Source organism: Vulpes vulpes, chromosome 12 (genome assembly GCF_048418805.1).
Source record: "Vulpes vulpes isolate BD-2025 chromosome 12, VulVul3, whole genome shotgun sequence".
Lineage (NCBI taxonomy): Eukaryota > Metazoa > Chordata > Mammalia > Carnivora > Canidae > Vulpes > Vulpes vulpes.
In genome coordinates this window covers 47,740,811-47,761,632 of record NC_132791.1, presented here as the reverse complement: position 1 = coordinate 47,761,632, position 20,822 = coordinate 47,740,811, and the positions used below count along the sequence as shown (strand labels likewise).

The window sequence follows — 20,822 nt, the reverse complement described above, 5'->3', positions numbered from 1 at the left end:
TTATTTCATCAAGAGCATTTGTTATGTATGTCATTTGATATTTTATGAGAGTCATATGAAAATGCCTTGCATATTCCTCTGTAACAAGTTGAGATGAAATACGGTTTAAGGAAGGTAATGAAAGTAATTTCATCCAGAAACATTTCTTGGGGGATTGATTGTATTCAGAATTTAAAATTTCCAGGTGATTGGGTTATTCTCGTGAAAAGTTTATGGAAATCTATGTAAGCACAATATCATTTTCATTTTTACCTGTATTGAGCTCTAGAGGTTCTGTCGCTCTGAGTATCAAATGAGCTTTGATGAATGTTAACTTAGAGGGGAGTTTCACTTCTTTAAATCACCTATACTTCCTATACCTGGGTTTTTTCTTGGAAGTTCTCCTATTTCTATATTGACCATACTTAGTTCTCCTTACTTTTTAAAATTAGAAATGAAATAAGCACTGCCTGATTGAGGATGGACAATAAGAAGGCAGTTAGTTATATGGCTTAAATTTGTGCAGAAATCCTTAAACTAGGAAGTCACTTATTTTTTTCTTCACATCTATCTTTACCTTAAATTGATTTTGCTGCATAAAGGTCTCAACTATTGTGTTTGGTCTTAGATCTTAGACTAGGTACTTGACTCCTAAGCTTCATTTACTTGTGATTTTGCTTGGTTCTTTCTGATAGTAATAAATAGATCTCATTTTCTAAAGCAGAATACAACTGATTCATCTTTGACTTGCTGACCTTGATTTTTTTGTTTGTTTTTAGTCTTCTCCTGGAACTTAAACATCATATTATAGGGTGTATTTTTATTCTTTCAAAAGAAGAGACCCATCTATATTTTTACTGAAATTTTGATGTACTCAGACATCTAATCCTTCAATTGAAAATGTTTTTAAATTCAGTATGAAATTCCCTTTAATAAACTTTAGCATGAAAGACTTTTTAAATATCTATATGCAGGCTCTGCATACTTCTGGAATCTGTTTAAGATATGTAATAAATTCCTTGTAAGTTTGAGATCTTAAATGTTTTTTTTTTTTTAATCAACATGATGCATAAGTTTTTTTTCTAAAAAAAACAGCATCTACTTAAAGGGATTTATGACTAAAATTGCTTATTTTTCTACAGAGTTGTCTGCTGGTTCTCAGCTTGAAGAAGATTCTACAGTCCTTATTGATCCTTTTTTCTTGGCGTTACCATTTTTTGAAGCAAAGTTAACCTAGTTTGCTAGTTCGAGCTTTCTTTTTGGCCTTCTTTTAAAAGAAATTTTTTTTAAGTCTATAAACTAGACAAGAGATAGTTCTACAATGTCCAAGTCATTCCAGCAGTCATCTCTCGGTAGGGACTCGCAGGGTCATGGGCGTGACCTGTCTGCAGCAGGAATAGGCCTTCTTGCTGCTGCTACCCAGTCTTTAAGTATGCCAGCATCTCTTGGAAGGATGAACCAGGGTACTGCACGCCTTGCTAGTTTAATGAATCTTGGAATGAGTTCTTCATTGAATCAACAAGGAGCTCATAGTGCACTGTCTTCTGCTAGTACTTCTTCCCATAATTTGCAGTCTATATTTAACATTGGAAGTAGAGGTCCACTCCCTTTGTCTTCTCAACACCGTGGAGATGCAGACCAGGCCAGTAACATTTTGGCCAGCTTTGGTCTGTCTGCTAGAGACTTAGATGAACTGAGTCGTTATCCAGAGGACAAGATTACTCCTGAGAATTTGCCCCAAATCCTTCTACAGCTTAAAAGGAGGAGAACTGAAGAAGGCCCTACATTGAGTTATGGTAGAGATGGCAGATCTGCTACACGGGAACCACCATACAGAGTACCTAGGGATGATTGGGAAGAAAAAAGGCACTTTAGAAGAGATAGTTTTGATGATCGTGGTCCTAGTCTCAACCCAGTGCTTGATTATGACCATGGAAGTCGTTCTCAAGAATCTGGTTATTATGACAGAATGGATTATGAAGATGACAGATTAAGAGATGGAGAAAGGTGTAGGGATGATTCTTTTTTTGGTGAGACCTCGCATAACTATCATAAATTTGACAGTGAGTATGAGAGAATGGGACGTGGTCCTGGCCCCTTACAAGAGAGATCTCTCTTTGAGAAAAAGAGGGGCGCTCCTCCAAGTAGCAATATTGAAGACTTCCATGGACTCTTACCGAAGGGTTATCCCCATCTGTGCTCTATATGTGATTTGCCAGTTCATTCTAATAAGGTGAGTTAATGCAACAGATACTTCTAATTTCTTTTACATTGTAGTGCCTATTCTGTATTTACCTATATCTTTTACTCTAATTCTGTAGTCTGGTGACACTGAGTTGATCGAGAATTTTTATGCTTTTGAGAACACTTTATTTGGAAGGTAATTGTTTTTGAGCGTTAAACCAGGGCTTTACATTAATACAATCTACCTAGATTACTTCTGGCCACAAAGCTGTCATCCACTGAGATTATCTTGTTGGTTTTTGGCATCAATATGTTCTTCTTAATCATATATTTAAGCAGGTTTTTTTGTCTGCTTTGTTGAATTGTTTTAAGTATTTTTTTATTTTTTTATTTTTATTTTTTTTTGCAGTCAATGTGCTCTGCCATTCAGGATGCTAGATTTTAGCTCTCCATCTGTCTTGATTGCTGATTTGTATGTAGTAAAGATGTATTCTTGAACAATTCTCTTTTTTTCCTTATCTGTGGCTACAGGGAAAGAGTTAATGTAGAGCCCTGGTGTTTGTTTCAGTATGTTTCATATTTTAGATTAGTTCATTCTTCTTTTTTAATTTCCCTTTAACACAAACTCTCATACTATGACTGAAATTTTTCATCATTTTTTTTCTCCTTTTCCACAACTTTCTTAAACATACTTCAAAACTCACTTTTTATTATCCCATATTGCATCTGTCCCTTTAGAAACTTGGAAAAATCAACTATTGCAGTATCCTGCTCTATGTTCCTCATAAGCATATTCTTTGTCTGACTTAGGTTTAGACTTCTGGTATAGTCATTTGAGCAAAATATATATGTATATATCTAATTCTCCTTTGCTTTAATTATCACATCTAGCAAAATGGGAGCTTTTTCAAAATGCCCTTTTAAATACTTTGTCCTTTCTCTTCCAACATTTTCAGTGTTACTCATTCTCACTGATTTTTTTTTCCAATACGCAGTGCAGTTGGCTTAAGAGTCAACATAATAGCACTCCACTACTTGATCTATGATCTCTGACCGTCCATATTTCCTGATGTGCTGTACAGTTACTCTACTTAACATGTTGCTGCCATGAAATTGATGATGATTACTATTACAGGGTTTTTTCTTTACAGTAACATTTGGAAGGATCATTTTCATATCTATCCCTTTAAAATGCATTTTTTAGTGACTGTTGATTTTTTTTGAGTAAATTAAATCCTAGATCTGAATGATGTTTTTAAAGTATTACCAGTCACACTCTTTTTCTATTTGTTTCTCAGTATTTTTGCCTCAGATAATTAGGAGACTTCTTTTGTATTTGAATTCACGGAATACTTTGAAATATATCTTTTGAATTAATCTTTTGAGTTAATGTATTGTTTAAGTACAGCACAAAGAATATTTTAATCTTTAATCCAAATAAAATGAACTAACATTGAATGCTAAATTTAAATTTTTAGATTAATTTTTATTGAAGACATAACCCCAAACTCAAAAGTTAGAGAATTTTATTTGCTAGGTGTCTTTAGTGTTGTCTTTTTTCAAATATGTTGCATAAAGTTTTAGCTGTGATAGGAGTTGATTTAAAGAAAAGATCCACAAAACTTTGGTGACTCAGTTTTTCTGTTACTTCTTGCCTTTTGCAGAACTGGCAATATGATCAGTGTCCTCAGGATCTCTAAATTCCAAGGGAAATAGCTAGTTACAGTGACTCAAATGAAAGTGATTCTAAGGGACTTAAAATCTTTGCTAATGGAGTCCTCATACATCAAGAGCTGGTGCTAGAAATCTTATTCTGACTTTGGGCAGTAATTTACCCTTGTTGCTTGCACATAGAAAAACAGTAAAGGAACACAAAAGGAAACCACAAGAGGGCTTTAATCAGAGAAAAGTTTGTTATTATATGTGATTAATCTTTCTCTCCAAATTTTGCTGCCTATTAGTTCCTTAACAATAATATTAATAAGTAATTATAGTTAAATGGATCTAAATTAACAAAAGAACAGTTTTTAATTATCTGATGAAACTTATACCCTGCCTATTGCAGGAGGTATTTTAAACCTGTAACAATGCTTAGGCCCTAGCTAGTTTTGGTATTATATCACAGTATTGGGAACATTTAAGAATTGCTTGAGGCCCATTGATTGATTGATTGATTGATTTACAAAATTTATATTTGTAAATTGGACCATTTTTAAGAAGTTTAAGCACTTGGGTTCTCTTAATGTATTCCAGTTTCCTTAACATAGCTCATGTTTTCTGGGTATCTGCGTTATTGAAAAAGTAATTATTTACCTTTAGTTTTGGTCCTTTCTCATTTTATAGCTGATATAGAAACAATGACTTGAGAAAATTCCTGTGGTGAAAGTAGATAATGAAAATTTTTAAACATTTAATCCTGCTCTCCGGTATTGCTGCATAACTTGGAAAATCTGTTCTAGTCACTTAGTGGTAGTGTGTTAAAAAGCTTACATGATCAAAACTTCATCTTACTATGAAAGAAGGAACTTTAAGTTGAAAAAGTGATCTAATTTGTCATCATTATTTGATATTTTAAGTGACTTTCAGTGATGGTGTTGCTTTTATTTCTTTCTAGGTCATTTTAGAATGTCAAATTGCTTTTCTCCACAACCTTAAACTTCCCTCAAATTCTTTTCACTTAAAGAAAAGTGCCCACTACAGCCTTTTCACTGTCTTGTCACTTGAGTTCATAGTTTTCCTTTTAGTATTATTCTAGAAGCCCTTAAATTATCTTTATTCTGCCATTCCAGAAGTGCTTCTCCAAATTATTCTTTCTTTATATAACTTAGATATCTCAAAGACATCAAGGTGAAGGAAATTTTTCTACAGAACTTCTGCATTCAAAAAGTGAATCCTTTTTCCTTATTAATCTGATGTGAAAGTTAACTCAATGTAGAATCAAGGATAGAGGTTTTTTAAAAAACCCTTTTGACTCTTAATCCTCATTTTAAAACCAAAGATCTGGTGTGGTAGTGCAGGTTAGGAATGGGTGGTCTTGGGAGGTACATAATGATTCTTTGATCTTGGCCTTCCTTCTAGTACTTTGAAAGACTAGCTACACTTTTACCATAAGTTTGAACCTTTAAAGAGCATAGAGGATTGGATATAAATAGTTTTCTGCTCAACTAGATACCCTTTCCATCTCCTGTGAATTAGAAATGTGCCTAATAGGGTAACTTTTACTCCTCTCCCAACACACTGCTTCTCAAGGACATTTTAAATAAAATCTAAATATTTTTAGTCCAGAAAATCCTAAGTTAAAAGTATTTGTTTAATCCCTCTGACTAATTTTGTGAACTTTACCTATGGCGCTTCTTCTTACAGCCATTTTAAAAGTATCCTCCAGTAAGTCAGTGGTCTGTTGCTTTGCAAGTACAAACTTTTTATATCCCAAATAACTGGTTGTGGAGCCAGCTGTGGAGAGATTCTTCAAGTTCCTTAGTGATTAGCCATTATTTTTAAAAGACAACCTAGCTTTGAGATCTAGCTTCCATAGTACTTTCATGGGATTTTAGTTAGTTCTTTTAGAGCAGAGGGGAAGTATGTAAATTGTTGTAGTATAAATCTATTTTTAAAGATTAGGTTTATAAAATACCATTCTGAAGCTTTTTAAGAAGGTATCTTGTAATTGGGTTTATTTTAGTTCAGCTCTAAGTGAGACCCCCTTTTAAAAACATTGCCTGACCGTGTTTTATATTCCAAATATAATGTATTAGGTAGTGTGGATGTGACAAAAGTTGCCTTATTTTGTGGGAATTTGTGAAGCCATGATACTTGTAAAGCAGGAATTGTAAAATGATAGCTTTATAAGCAATGTAATGACAGTTCACTTTTTTCTTTTTTGAGCACTACTTCTGTGCCTGGCAATGTTCTGATAAGCAGATTACCTTAGTCATTCACTTTTCACAATATCCTAGAATATGGAGTCATACTAAATTTCAATTTGTGTACCAAGGATTCATGTCGACTAAGTGGCACCTTGGAGTAGAACCTAGGCAGTCTGACAGCAGAGCCTACTTTTCCTAACTTCTCTTTCTGATGTTGTTTAAAACATTGATTGTTTATATGCGGATTTTTAACTAGTGAAAGGAAAGCTTATTTGCATAAAAAGAAAGAAGTTAATCCCTTACATTTAAAATAACCACAAAGGAGCACAAATATTGATGAATAGAATGTTTCCCTCCCTAAAATTTGGAAACATATTCCTGAAATTTGATTCTTTACTTTTGGGAAATAATGTGAGCTTAGTTTTTTGATAAATGGGGAGCATTCTCTAGAAAAGCCATTCCTGTTGAATCTTAGTTTTTCATGGCTGTAGTACACTTGGAACATGCCTCAAAGCTGGATAAAATGAAATAATTCTATTTTAAACTAATTGTTCACATTTATAACATTTCTAGAAAAGTAGTTTAGAAGCGTGGATATTTTATCATAGAGTTTTATAAAAGCAGTTTTAATGATACAATATATATAATCCAGTTTGGTCCACAGCAGAGATTAGTATGTCTAGCTGATCTCAAGGTCAGTTATTCTTGATCTTTATTAACTCTGTCTTTTCCCTGTCAGGTCTTTTAGTATGTTAATCAAGTTACCCAGTTTTTCCAAGAATGTGCATGGCGTATTTGAGGGCAGGATCAAGCTACAAGGATTCAGAGAAATGTTTTAAATTAAATCATTGTGACTAGTGAATGGTCAAGTGTTTCTACAGTCTGTGATACTGCATATAGATTAACTTCCTAGAGTTTGAATGGTTCAAATATGTTAGCTTTATTTTTGTTAATTCTACTAATTTACTTTGCTACAGGAGTGGAGTCAACATATCAATGGAGCAAGTCACAGTCGTCGATGCCAGCTTCTTCTTGAAATGTAGGAGTTTGAAATACCTTTAAAGCATCTGTAACGTGAATCAGAAACAGCCATTGATTGGTTTTGGGGAGTTCATCATTTACTTGTAATATCCACATTGTTATCACTGCATATAGTTAATAGTGACCGGGCATTACCAGTTACAAACAAATGTTTAGATGGAAACTGATTTCAGAATATTAGATATTCAGTGGTAGTGCTATTTTGTTGTTTAATATTATTTGTAGGGCAAATAAACATTGGCTCTTTTTCTGTAAATTGCAAGAATACTTAAAGATGGCTTTTGATATGTACAGTAGATTCAAGCGTTTTCAATAACAGTAATGCTCTAAAAATATAGAAGATAGAGAAAAGGGAAAAAGTCATTAGAAATTACAAGTTGTCAAACAAAATCCATCAAGATGTATTTTTTGTTTTTGAGACACCTATGGTTCTGATTTAGCTGCTGGAATAGAATTCCTAAGGAATTTCTCTGCCTAAACACACATACCCTTTGTTCACTGGAGTGCCAGTTTTCACATATACCTAGCTCTCTTGGGGCTTTCTTGTGTCACAATTCAACTCTGTTTTTGGTATTGGTATTTAATATTGTAGAAGGAAAATCTGTGGTTGGTCCTTATTTCCCTATATACCCGCATTTCCAATTCCCCATGCAGTACCTTTTCCTTCTTATGACTTAACAAATAAATTTAAAAATTAAACTTCAACATATATTACCTACATTTTCAGTACAGAACAAGCTTATCTTGTTCATTTGGATTAATTTAAACTTCTGGAGGTTTTTTTGGAAGTCTATGTTTTAAACTGTAATATTTCTAACACTTAAATTCTCTTATAACTTTACTAATAAACTCTGTTTTAAAGGCCAAACAAGGCTATTTTTGTGAAAAGGACAGTTTTATTTTAAAGTTAATTTTCTGGTCTCTTTAAAGCTACCCAGAATGGAATCCTGACAATGATACAGGACATACAATGTAAGTTAAAATTTTTAAGCTCTTGTTTATAAAGGAGATCATTGTAAGGAATTCAGGTTAAACTTTCAAAATTTATAAACAAAACATTTTTTGAGTATTGAATATGAGGGTTTGGTTTAAGTCAGTGGGTAAAAAAAAAATCTTTAGAATTCTGATTGTAGTAATTTTTATTTTATTGCTGTTATAGCTTTTCTGTAGTTAACTTGATGCAAATACTTGCCAAGATTGGAATTATAATCATTAAAGGGGTGTTTTAACAATAGATCTTAATTATTTCTGATGGATCTCTTTGTCGTTCATTATATTTTATGTCTCATGTTACTAGGGGTGATCCATTCATGTTGCAGCAGTCTACAAACCCAGCACCAGGAATTCTGGGACCTCCACCTCCCTCATTTCATCTTGGGGGACCAGCAGTTGGACCAAGAGGAAATCTGGGTGATTATGAAACTTGTTAACTTTCCCTAAGTGCTTTTATCATAAAAATTAAATACGGTGATTAGAAGTAAAAAGTAAAATATGAGCTTGTCGAAAAATTACTCAAAAATAGTATCATATGAAAAGACCTGGTTCTTAAAATACTAATGGTAACCTCTAATTTGTGTTTCAAAGATGTCCTGTTTTTTGAGGCACCCTGGGTGGCTCACTGGTTAAGGATCTTGACTCTTGATCTCAGCTCAGGTCTTGATCTCAGGGTCATGAATTCCAACCCTGCATTGGACTCCACTTATGGAGGCTGCATGTGGAGCCTACTTTAAAAAAAAACAAAACACAAAATAAGGAATGCTTGGGTGGGCTGGAGTAGGTTAAACATCCCAACTCTTGCTTTCTGCTCATTTCATGAGCCTCAAAGTCATGAGATAGAGCCCCTTGTAAGGCTCTGCACTCAGCAGAGAGTCTGCTGCTCTCTCACTCCTCCCCCCCCCTCCAACCCTGGTCTTATGTTCGATCTCTCTCTAAAATCTTAAGGGGAGAAAAAAGAAGGAAGATATCCCATTTTTCACTTACAATAAGTATAAGACTGAAAAAATAATTTTTTCTCATAAAGGTGCTGGAAATGGGAACCTGCAAGGACCAAGACACATGCAAAAAGGCAGAGTGGTCAGTAATACAGCTCTTTCTTTTACTTGTTATTTTGGGAAATGTGATTTAATTTCGAAATCCCTGTAAATTGAATTTGCATTGTAGTCCTTTACGATAGGAAGATTGCTATTATTTTTTAAAAATAAGGCTTTTACATGACTTTAATAATAGTTGTAAGTTTAATTTTCATATACCCCAGAGTATAGAGATATTACCTTGAGTGTAACAAATTTTGCTGTCTATGTGCATAGTATTCCATTTAAAAATAACTGCAGAGGCTTTCTGAACCCCAGTGCATCTTATTTCCTATGTAGTCTTAAAATTCTCTAGAATATTAAGAGTTGTTTTAAATACTTAATCTGTTAGCATTAAACTTTGAAAATTCTAATATATAACTTGTTTCATCCTGATTCTAAAGAGACCTCTTGACTTGATTTTTTTCTTAATGGATAGGAGACAAGCCGAGTTGTTCACATCATGGATTTTCAGCGAGGGAAAAACTTGAGATATCAACTATTACAGCTGGTGGAACCATTTGGAGTCATTTCAAATCATCTGATTCTAAACAAAATTAATGAGGTATGAATAGAAATACATGTAGTATTTATTCATTACTAATATATTTCCTAAAGGAATTATATGATTTTATATTAGAAGAAGAACTCAGTCATTAACATGGAATGTAATAGAGAAAAAAAATCATTGAACTATTGTCAATAATGTTAATTTCTAGGGAACACCTGGGGTGGCTCAGCAGTTGAGCACCTGCCTTTGGCTCAGGTCATGATCCCATGTCCAGGATTGAGTCCCACATTGGGCTCCCTGCAAGGAGCCTGCTTCTCCCTCTGCCTGTGTCTCTGTGCCCACCGCTGCCTGCCACCCCACTCCAGTGGTGTCTCATGAATAAATAAGTAATCTTTTAAAAATTATGTTAATTTCTAGGCCTAATGGATTATTTAGTAAATCTATTAATTGTTATCCCCCCCTTTTTTTTTAAAGATTTATTTATTTATTCAAGAGAGAGAGAGAGAGAGAGGGGCAGAGTGTCACAGGCAGAGGGAGAAGCAGGCTCCATGTCAGAGGGAGAAGCAGGCTCCATGCCGGGAGCCTGATGTGGGACACGATCCTGGGACTCCAGGATCGCGCCCTGGGCCAAAGGCAGGCGCCAAACCACTGAACCACCCAGGGATCCCCTATTAATTGTTATCCTTAAATTTTTTTTTTTAATTTTTTTTTTTTTTTAATTTTTATTTATTTATGATAGTCACAGAGAGAGAGAGAGAGAGAGGCAGAGACACAGGCAGAGGGAGAAGCAGGCTCCATGCACCGGGAGCCTGATGTGGTATTCGATCCCGGGTCTCCAGGATCGCGCCCTGGGCCAAAGGCAAGCGCCAAACCACTGTGCCACCCAGGGATCCCTTAATTGTTATCCTTAAGCAGTAAAATTGTCACTGATTACTATAACGACTATAAAAGGATGATGATTCTTTGGGAAGCCATTCCAAACTTTTACCAAAATGGATGCCAAATTAAAGTAGATATAATAAATGACAATTGAGTAGCATGAAGGTAGTAAAATCTGAAATGACCTTTAATAAAATAAATTAGCTGGGCAGCCCGGGTGGCTCAGCAGTTTAGCGCTGCCTTCGGCCCAGGGCGGGATCCTGGAGACCCTGGATCATGTCCTACATCAGGCTCCCGGCATGGAGCCTGCTTCTCCCTCTGCCTGTGTCTCTGCATCTCTCCCTCCCTCTCTCTCTCTCTCCCTCTCTCTCTCTCTCTCTCTCTCTCTCATGAATAAATAAAATATTTTTAAAAAAAATTTTTTTTAAAAATAGAAATGTTCTGCTTTTAGACTTTTAAAAATGTATTAATATTTATACATTTGTATATCATATTAATGATTAAATATGTCTAGAAAGACTTGGACCTGTTTTTTTTTGTTGTTGTTTTGTTTTGGAAATAATTTTGTCCAATTTTAGGCGTTTATTGAAATGGCAACTACAGAGGATGCTCAAGCTGCAGTGGATTATTATACAACCACACCAGCATTAGTATTTGGCAAGCCAGTGAGAGTTCATTTATCCCAGAAGTATAAAAGAATAAAGGTAATTACAGTTTTCTCCAGATTTGTACCACTTTCGCTACTTTAAGTTGTTGCTAATAACTAGAACTACTTAAATTTTTACAGCTAATTATAGCATACCTACCACCATTTGACTTAATTTTTGTTTGTTTTTTTGTTTGCTTGTTTTTTAGAAACCTGAAGGGAAGCCAGACCAGAAGTTTGATCAAAAGCAAGAGCTTGGACGTGTGATACATCTTAGCAATTTACCTCATTCTGGCTATTCGGACAGTGCAGTTCTCAAGCTTGCTGAGCCTTATGGAAAAATTAAAAATTATATACTGATGAGGATGAAAAGTCAGGTAATACCACATACAGACATCTTTAAGGAAGATGATAAGGGAAGAGAGGGAAAAATCAGAGAGGGAGACAAACAATGAAACAGTTAACTACAGGAAACAAACTGAGTGTTGCTGGAGGGGAGATGATTGGAGGAATGGAGTACCTGGGTGATGGGCATTTAGGAGGGCATGTGTTGTAATTAGCACTGGTTGTTGTATGGAACTAATGAATCACTGAATTCTGCCTCTGAAACTAATAATATACTATATGTTAATTTAAATAAAATATCTTAAATTTTTAAGGTTATTAGAGGGCTTTAAGGTTTTTTTGTATCTTCATTTTTAATAAAGGGAGAATAATTTTCTTTTAATTTTTATTTATTTGTGATAGAGAGAGAGAGGCAGAGACATAGGCAGAGGGAGAAGCAGGCTCCATGCACCAGGAACCCAACGTGGGATTCAATCCCGGGTCTCCAGGATCGCACCCTGGGCCAAAGGCAGGTGCTAAACTGCTGCGCCACCCAGGGTTCCCGAAAGGGAGAATAATTAAATTTACCTTCTCATAAACTTTCTTTGCCAAACTGCTAAATGGTCATTTAAAAAAAAAAAAAAAAAACTACAGTAGATTCTCAGTGTGTAAAACACTGAAAAACTGTAAAGTGGAAAGTAAAGATGGTAACACTATTTGTTTCCAAGGTTTGCATCCAAAAAAATCTTTTCTGTATGTATGTAGGTATATTGTTTCTTTCTTGGCTCAAGTGATACTATACTGTTGCTTTCTACTTTATATGTGATTCCATTGAGTAAAACTAATTTCCTGAGTGGATGGATATTTAGAGTTTTTTGGACTGTACCTTTGGTGCTGTGGACTTGGCAGCTTGTAAATGTTTATATATTTGTATCATAATTGAAGGATAGAATTTCAGAATTGGAATGTTGTATTCTGATACTTTCTTTACTTTGATATTGCCAAATTGGTCTGCAAAAAATACCAGTTTATAATCACACCAGCATTGTCCAAGAGTGCTTTGCTAACACTGGGTATTTTAGCCTTTACAAGTTTAAGTGAATTGAATGGGTTGGATTACGTCATTCACTTGTGGTTTTCGTCTTAAAATTTCAGAGTAAAGAGCATCTTTATTTTGTTGTCGTTAATGCTTTTGTATCGCCATTCTGAGTTTGTATCTTTCTAGGCTTTTTAAGCTAATTTCTTTCTTGCCTTATTTTGAGTAATACCTTCTAAGCTGATTGCTTTAATTATTTTATGTGTGTGTGTGTTTTAGGCCTCCATATAGATGTTTTAATGTTTGTTGCTACTTTGTGTAAATCTCTGATAAAATATTTTTTTTTTAATTGGGTGACTTTTAACTTTTAGGGGATCTCTGTGTTAAAGACTAAATTTTCGGGATCCCTGGGTGGCACAGCGGTTTGGCGCCTGCCTTTGGCCCAGGGCGCGATCCTGGAGATCCAGGATCGAATCCCGCATCGGGCTCCCGGTGCATGGAGCCTGCTTCTCCCTCTGCCTGTGTCTCTGCCCCTCTCTCTCTCTCTGTGTGTGTGTGTGACTATCATAAATAAATAAAAGAAAAAAAATTAAAAAAAAAAAGACTAAATTTTCGTAACAGACTGGAAAAAATAATAAGCACCAGAGTTATATGCAGGTCTTTGAAAACTAATGTCCCTGTTTCTTTTTCTTTTTTTTTTTTTTTTTTTTAAGGCCTTTATTGAGATGGAGACCAGAGAGGATGCAATGGCAATGGTCGACCACTGTTTGAAAAAGGCCCTTTGGTTTCAGGGGAGATGTGTGAAAGTTGACTTGTCTGAAAAATATAAAAAGTTGGTACTGAGGGTATGTAGTAGTGGATTTATCATCCTTATAAAGCTTATTTCACATATTTCAAGCCACCACATTTTTATAAAAATTTTTATTTGCAAAGAATATAGGATTTGGTTATTTAAAGATAGCAACCTTTTTTCCCCCAGTATTCTTCAGTACAAGTTTTTGGCTTGTTTGTTAATGGTGTTACGTACAAAAACTCCTACTTTTATCTATCTTATTTAAGATTTTATTTGAACAGAGTTCTACCAAAATGTTTATTATCCATTGCTCTACTGCTCTGTTGAAATGTTGATTGTAATGAACTGCTTACTGTGGGCAGCTTACATTCTTAGGTATGGTTAATGGGATTGAATAAGCTTAGTTGATGATATAAAGGTTGTTCCTCAACCATTTGTTAATTGGATAATTATATAACCTGTACATGAACATACTCTAATGCATTTATTTAACTGATACAAAATTTTGTCTTGTAGATTCCCAACAGAGGCATTGACTTACTGAAAAAAGATAAATCTCGGTAATTTCATTTTGTGTGTGTGTATACACTGGTATATTCAACTTCTGTTTTCCAACTCAGGAGAATTAATTGAGGGGATATCCTTTTGATTCTAGGAAGAGATCTTATTCTCCAGATGGCAAAGAATCTCCAAGCGATAAGAAATCCAAGATTGATGGTTCCCAGAAGACTGAAAGTACGACTGAAGGTAAAGAACAAGAAGAGAAGTCAGGTGAAGATGGTGAAAAAGATGTAAAGGATGACCAAGCTGAGCAAGAACCTAATATGCTGCTTGAATCTGAAGATGAGCTACTCGTAGATGAAGAAGAAGCAGCAGCACTGCTAGAAAGTGGCAGTTCAGTGGGAGATGAGACAGATCTTGCTAATTTAGGTGACGTGGCTTCTGACGGGAAAAAGGAACCTTCAGACAAAGCTGTCAAAAAAGATGGAAATGCCAGTGCTTCGGCAGCTGCAAAGAAAAAGCTAAAAAAGGTAAAGGAAGATTGTATATGTGGACCTGTTTTGATAGAGAACTAGGTTAGATAAATATTTCATATTATTTATACTGGCAGAGTCAGGTTAGAGAATTACTCATTTATATTAGAAAAATCAGTTATGAACCATAATAATAAATATTTAAAAGTAAACTCTGCAATAAATAGGTTAAATGAGACTTTTTATAATAGTTGTTAAAAAGTGCCAACTTCACAGAAGGAAATTTTTAGTAAGGAAGGAGGAAGACTTACATCTATATATATTTGGGTATTGTAGTGGTAGCATGTAAGGACTAGTAGGCGGCCTTGTAGTCAGCTTTTTTTTTTTTTAAAGATAGGATATGGGACTCCTGGGTGGTTCAGCGGTGAGCATCTACCTTCGGCTCAGGGCGCCATCCCAGAGGCTGGGATCGAGTCCCCCCAGCAGGCTCCTTGCAGGGAGCCTGCTTCTCCCTCTGCCTGTCTCTGCCTTTCTTTGTGTGTCTCTCATGAATAAAATAATAAATAAAATCTTAAAAAAATAAAAAGGATAGGAGCTTATAATTGATCCAAGATACTTAAAACATTTTACCACTCATTTAAAAGTTATTAAACTTGGGGCACTTGACTGGCTCAGTCAGTGGGGCATACAACTCTGAATCTTGGGGTTGTGGGTCCGAGCCCCAGGTTGGGTGTAGAGATTACTTAAAAATAAGTAAGGGATCCCTGTGTGGCGCAACGGTTTGGCGCCTGCCTTTGGCCCAGGGCGTGATCCTGGAGACCCGGGATCAAATCCCACATCGGGCTCCCGGTGCATGGAGCCTGCTTCTCCCTCTGCCTGTGTCTCTGCGCCTCTCTCTCTCTCTGTGACTATCATAAATAAATAAAAATTAAAAAAAAAAATAAGTAAATAAAAATTGTTAAACTTGAATAATTTTCCTATTTGAGACACATAAGCTTGATCAGATAATTTAGTAGCTTTTAAGACATTTTTCTTTGAACAGTTGTCACAGATAAGCATATAAGGTGAATACAAATATAAAAATACATAGAGCATAAAGAATAGTAAAACAAAACAGCATGGTGTGCTGATTATCTACATTAAGGATTAGAGCACTAAAATGCCCTTTGAAGCCAGATCCATTGGTTCCTTATAAGCAATGTTCAGCTATTGGAAGACTAATTTTTACCTCCAGATTTTGATGGCTTGGTCACATAACTTAGCCTTAAAGTTATTTTTTGGCTGAAGTGAATGATTGTTGTGTAATACACTTGCACCCTTAAGAGCAGATATTTATTACATGATATAAATTTTTCTAAGCTTTATTTATGCTAATGAACTTAATCCTCCTTGTAACAGTAAGCACTAGCTACCTTTGTTAACCCAATTTTATAAATGAGAAAATTCAGGCATAGAGAAATTCCGTAAATTGTCCTTGGTCATATTGCTTGTAAGTGGCAGAGTCAAAATTTAAACATAGGCAGTCATGCTCTCCAGAGCTTGATTTTTTTTTTCCCCCTTTTTAAACCACTATTTTATTCTGAGTGTTCTCTAAATAACAGTTGTATCATAAGATACTGTCTTCCAAAGGATACCATGGAACTATTTTTTATCAAATCACATCTTTGATATAGTCCCCTGCAGCATAATAGTTTTAAGAAGTGTAGACTATAATGTCCTCTCCGATTTATTTTCTGCTCTTCATGTTGAGGCAAGCCTTTAATTATTTAGTTTTAAAACCAACAAATTTGTTAAAACAAATCCGTGATTTTGGGGGAGAAAGGAAAAAGTCAGCATTTTGAGAGAATAAAGACAAAGACGCTATCCCTTTCCCTTCAAGTAAAACAAATGGAAGGGATGCTGCAGGATAATTGTTGCAGAGTAAATTTGTCTTTCTTAACAGCGTCGTTTCCCAGGGAGTATGGAAGGTTTTGTCACTCTAGATGAGGTTGGTGATGAGGAAGATTCGGAACTTCAGAAACTTCGTAAATCGGGCATGGCATTTAAATCTGGTGACAAAAATGATGATGGTTTGGTTGAAATTAAGGTGGACAAGATCGAGGAACTTGATCAAGAAAACGAAGCAGCGTTGGAAAATGGAATTAAAAATGAGGAAAATACAGAACCAGGCGCTGAATCTGCTGAGAATGCTGATGATCCCAGCAAAGATACAAGTGAAAATGCAGATGGCCAAAGTGATGAAAACAAGGAGGACTATACAATTCCAGATGAGTATAGAATTGGACCATATCAGCCCAATGTTCCTGTTGGTGAGATTTAAGGCTTTCTTCTTCCCCTCTCACCCTTCCCAAGTTATTAGTAAATAAGATTTTTAAATTGGTCTTAAGTAAACTCTGATACCATTTAAAATTTACTTCTCTGCAGAATAATTTGTAAATTTTAATTAATATATTCTTTATTTTCCAGTTAACCAACTCTCATTTTGTATTATCGTTTGTTATCATTTCACAATATGTTCTTTCCCCGCGTAATTCCCCGCGTAAAGGTTTGAGTATTTCGTATTGCTTTTTATCTTTTATATTACTGTCTTTTCAAGAACACAAGTTAGGTATGGGACCTTAAACATCAGTTAAGTAAAATTAACTAATGATGTCATGGTTTTTGTTTTGTTTTAACTTAGGCTATATTGGACTTCTCACAAATATTCTCTCATTCAAATAATATTGATGGAAAAAAAGATTTGGGAACGCTAATGAAAAATTTCGATTTACTAAATTTGTAAGAATGTATGTTTGTGTTCTAGGTATAGACTATGTGATACCTAAAACAGGGTTTTACTGTAAGCTGTGTTCACTCTTTTATACAAATGAAGAAGTTGCAAAGAATACTCATTGCAGCAGCCTTCCTCATTATCAGAAATTAAAGGTAAGGCTGAATATACAAGAGAGTTTTTTTATTAAGTCATGTAAATTTATGCAAAGTAAAGTGTGTATGGTGCCTTCTGTAGACCCATTGCAGTGCCTTCTCCTGGAAGTGACACTTATTTCTTTGTTGATGGGCCTTAAGCAGTTTAATGCATTTCTAGAAACATCTATTGAGCCTTTTTTTATAGTACATTCTAATTAAAAATTGAATGATATTCTAGCCATGTTATAAATTCTGATATAATCAGAGTTATCTCAGTATTTTCAAGTGAATGTTTGACTGTAATTTCTCTAATTTGGAAGAATCTGGAGTGGAATCAATAAAAAGCTGTTTCAATTTTATGAGGTGCCATGTCCCTTCATACTTAATGATTTTTACAGTTGACATTAAATTATTTATTAATAATGATATTCTGTGACTTTTATGATGAGATATAAGGATAAATGAATAATAAAATGTAATGAAGCATAACACATTTCTATTTGGATCTTTTGAAATTTGGTATTTTAGTTGACTTCTTGAGAGACGATGTGTTAAAACAGATAATGGGGAAAAACATGAAAGGAGGTAACTCATTAATTACAAAAAACCTGGTTTTTTTACACTGTTTTATTATAGTAGAGAGCTACTAAAGTATTCCGTCATCAAACGTATTCTGTATGTTGATGTAGATGGATGAAGATAACCATAAATTTGGTGGGGGTGGGGGAATGATAGCCTTTAATTTAGGAAATCATGCCAGTCCTTGGCTGTGTCACTAATTTGAAATGTAAGTGTTCTTTGCTACCTAGATGTGTCTTAACATTTAGCATATGAAAAAAGAGTGGTGGCTTAATTCCATTAGTAGTAGAAATTATGTATTACATAGAAGAGTATTCAAGTACAAAAATTGTATTGGTGTTTGATACTTTATAGATGATATGCTTTCTAATATTTTCTAGATATTCTGATTTTCATTTGTTCTATTGTGGCTCTTTATTATTTCTATTTTAAGGAAACTTTGTCAACTTCATTAAAATTTATTATGCAGTATAGTATTTTGCTAATGCGAAATGAGTTGATAACTTCTTGAGTGTTTTTTTTTTTTTTTTTTTTTTGAGGATATTATAATGGCTTTTAACCCTCTCATCAATTGGTAGTAACTATAGACTTGAGAAATTCTACCCAGAATTAAAGAAATTGAGTGATTTAGATTTTGGGGGGAAGAACATTACTTATTCATGTCTTAATATGTCCAAGAACTCTAGAAATTACAGGTGCAGTACAGGGGTCACTGCTTTTGTAAATGAGGGGTTTTTTGGAACATAGCCACAGTCATTCATTTTATTATTATTTATGGCTGATTTTATTCCCACAACAGCAGAATTGAGTAGTTGAACCAAAGAACAGCCCACAGACATATTTACTGCCTTTCTAAGAAAATGTTTCCCCACTTTAATGAAGGCTCACTAGTTGAATAAATCCATGTTATTTTAACTACTGTGTTCTTGGAGTAGTGTCAGTTCACCTATGCGAGTGTGGTCTTTGTTTTCTTATCTCTGCAATTTAATGTTAATTTGTAAACTTAAATAATCTTTACATTTTACTGTTTTTTTTTCACATGTCCTACTGTGGTATATACTCTGATCTAGTTTAGTATTGTACACTTACTTAACAAGAATAACTGAATCTTTAAAATAGTGATAATGTTATGTTAAATTATGCTCAAATCTGGATAGAATATTTTGGAAGTTATCCATTTAGGTTTTCTTAGGTGACTTAATCACTCTAATTACTTTTTCTTTTCAGAAATTTCTGAATAAATTGGCAGAAGAACGCAGGCAGAAGAAGGAAGCCTAAGATGTGCAAGAAGCTTAACGATTTCAAAGAAAATAATGGTTCTTTGTTTTTAATGTTAACCTTTTTTAAATACAATACTGATAGTTAGAAGAAAACTATTGTACTCTTTTGTTTTAGTGGAAAAATAATAGATGTCTGTTCATGTGTTAAGTGTTATAGCAAAAATACATATACGGTTAAGTTAATGAAGAATTTTTTGTTTTATCAGAATGGTAACAGACCGAAGTACTTTGTAGAGACTGACTCGTAAGCTACTTAAGACAACTTGCACCAAGAAAAAAGATGTAGAATCATTCAGAGAAATGAAATTTAGTTCCAAGCTTCAAAGAAATGTCAAAACTTTTGATTCCATTCAATAAAGAACAAAACCAATTGTATTTTTATTACTTTCATCTGAAACATTCCACATTTTAATCTGAGCCTTGCAGACTTTTCATTTGGAGTTTGAAGCTTTTTTGGTTGCTTTTTATTTGGAGATCTTCACTAATATGAGATTGGCAATTAAAAAGCAGGTGCAGTTTTCTTTTAATGTCATGCTGTTGTTTAGGTAATAAGAAATACTAAGTAATTGGCTTTAGATTTTTGTAATTTTTTCCCATAAGTTCCTGCTAGATTTCGTATTCTAGTAGTCAATGTATTTTCAGTGAAATGTAAAAATATTCCCGTTCTCTTTGAGCAGTATTAATTTCTTGAGATCTTATTGCTTGTCACTTGAATCCTGTAGCTGTCATACATCTGGTATAAGCAACATTTGATTTTTGAAGTGTGTAGACCATCTCTTCATATTTCAAGATGTAATTTTACATTTCTGCATTTTAAAAACAGTTTGGCCATAATCTAGACGCACGCTTCTAATTCATATACCTGCACATGTGACCTTTGTGAACAGAAATTTGCATGTATAATCTGTGTTTACTTGTAACTTTCTGGTAATATACTGCTTATATCTGTGGATTCAAGTTTCTGAAGTGAATACCAATAAAAAAAAAAACCTAGGCCATGTTCATTGGTTATACATGTTTGGAATGTTAACCAATATTTTTGTCAGTTGTGGTTTTTATTCACTGTTACACTTTTTTGCATGCTTTAACAAATTATTACATTTTTAATCTAGAGTGTTCTAAAGACTGCTACTAAAGATCTGAGTTTTAAAGTTTTTGGTGCTGGTGGATTTCTTGTTCCTGTTACATAAAAATGAGGCTATTCATTATCTTTAAAAACCTCTGGAGGTTAAAATACTGAGGGTGAAGAAATGGCAAAAGCTCATGTTTAGACCTAAGTATCAAAGTTAGAATTAACATGGAATATCAAGAATTAGTTCTACCAGCTTTTCAAAATCTTTTGGGGTTCTTGCTGTGTAAGGGATTTACCTATTGTCAAAAAGCAAATTTTTAATTTAAAAAAATACAAGAACTTATTAGGAATTCTCTTTGAGACTAGGTTTTAATGTATTTAAAGGACATAATCAAGATTTCATGATGTATCTCTGAAAGGCAGTTAAAGTTTTTTTAATGTGACATGCACAAAAAATCCTTGCCAGTTTATTTCTGCAGTTTAATTTTGGCCTTTACTAATTACCAACACTTCTGTTTAATTGTAACTGTTAACTAACAGCAAGCAAAACAAAGCATTATGTGTGTTTCAGAATCCCTACTTGTTTCCTGTCAGTGATAGCCTTTTTTTCCATAGGTCATACTTTGTTGGCTGTATCAAGCTATAGAAGAGAAAGTTCAGTATCTTCATTTGCTAATATTTG

General features: G+C 34.3%; 1 protein-coding gene across 47 annotated transcripts in view; it reads left to right on the top strand.

Annotated features, from left to right (window-relative positions):
* MATR3 (matrin 3) overlaps positions 1-20,219 on the top strand; it is a 61,465-nt gene extending 41,246 nt beyond the window's left edge. For 19 of the 47 annotated variants that reach the window (XM_072728433.1, XM_072728434.1, XM_072728430.1 and 16 more), the window contains 14 exons: positions 1,122-2,212; positions 7,007-7,068; positions 8,001-8,042; positions 8,368-8,480; positions 9,091-9,143; positions 9,579-9,704; positions 11,108-11,233; positions 11,385-11,552; positions 13,249-13,380; positions 13,845-13,888; positions 13,984-14,359; positions 16,389-16,611; positions 17,106-17,227; positions 19,016-20,219. In XM_072728433.1, the coding sequence (XP_072584534.1) occupies positions 1,301-2,212; positions 7,007-7,068; positions 8,001-8,042; positions 8,368-8,480; positions 9,091-9,143; positions 9,579-9,704; positions 11,108-11,233; positions 11,385-11,552; positions 13,249-13,380; positions 13,845-13,888; positions 13,984-14,359; positions 16,389-16,611; positions 17,106-17,227; positions 19,016-19,066 (2,550 nt within the window). In that variant the 5' untranslated portion in view covers positions 1,122-1,300 and the 3' untranslated portion in view covers positions 19,067-20,219. Of the gene's footprint in view, positions 1-1,121; positions 2,213-7,006; positions 7,069-8,000; positions 8,043-8,367; positions 8,481-9,090; positions 9,144-9,578; positions 9,705-11,107; positions 11,234-11,384; positions 11,553-13,248; positions 13,381-13,844; positions 13,889-13,983; positions 14,360-16,244; positions 16,612-17,105; positions 17,228-19,015 lie in introns of all 47 variants that reach the window. The other 28 variants (XM_072728411.1, XM_072728419.1, XM_072728412.1 and 25 more) reach the window with 3 other exon arrangements.
* The last annotated feature ends 603 nt before the right edge of the window (positions 20,220-20,822 follow it).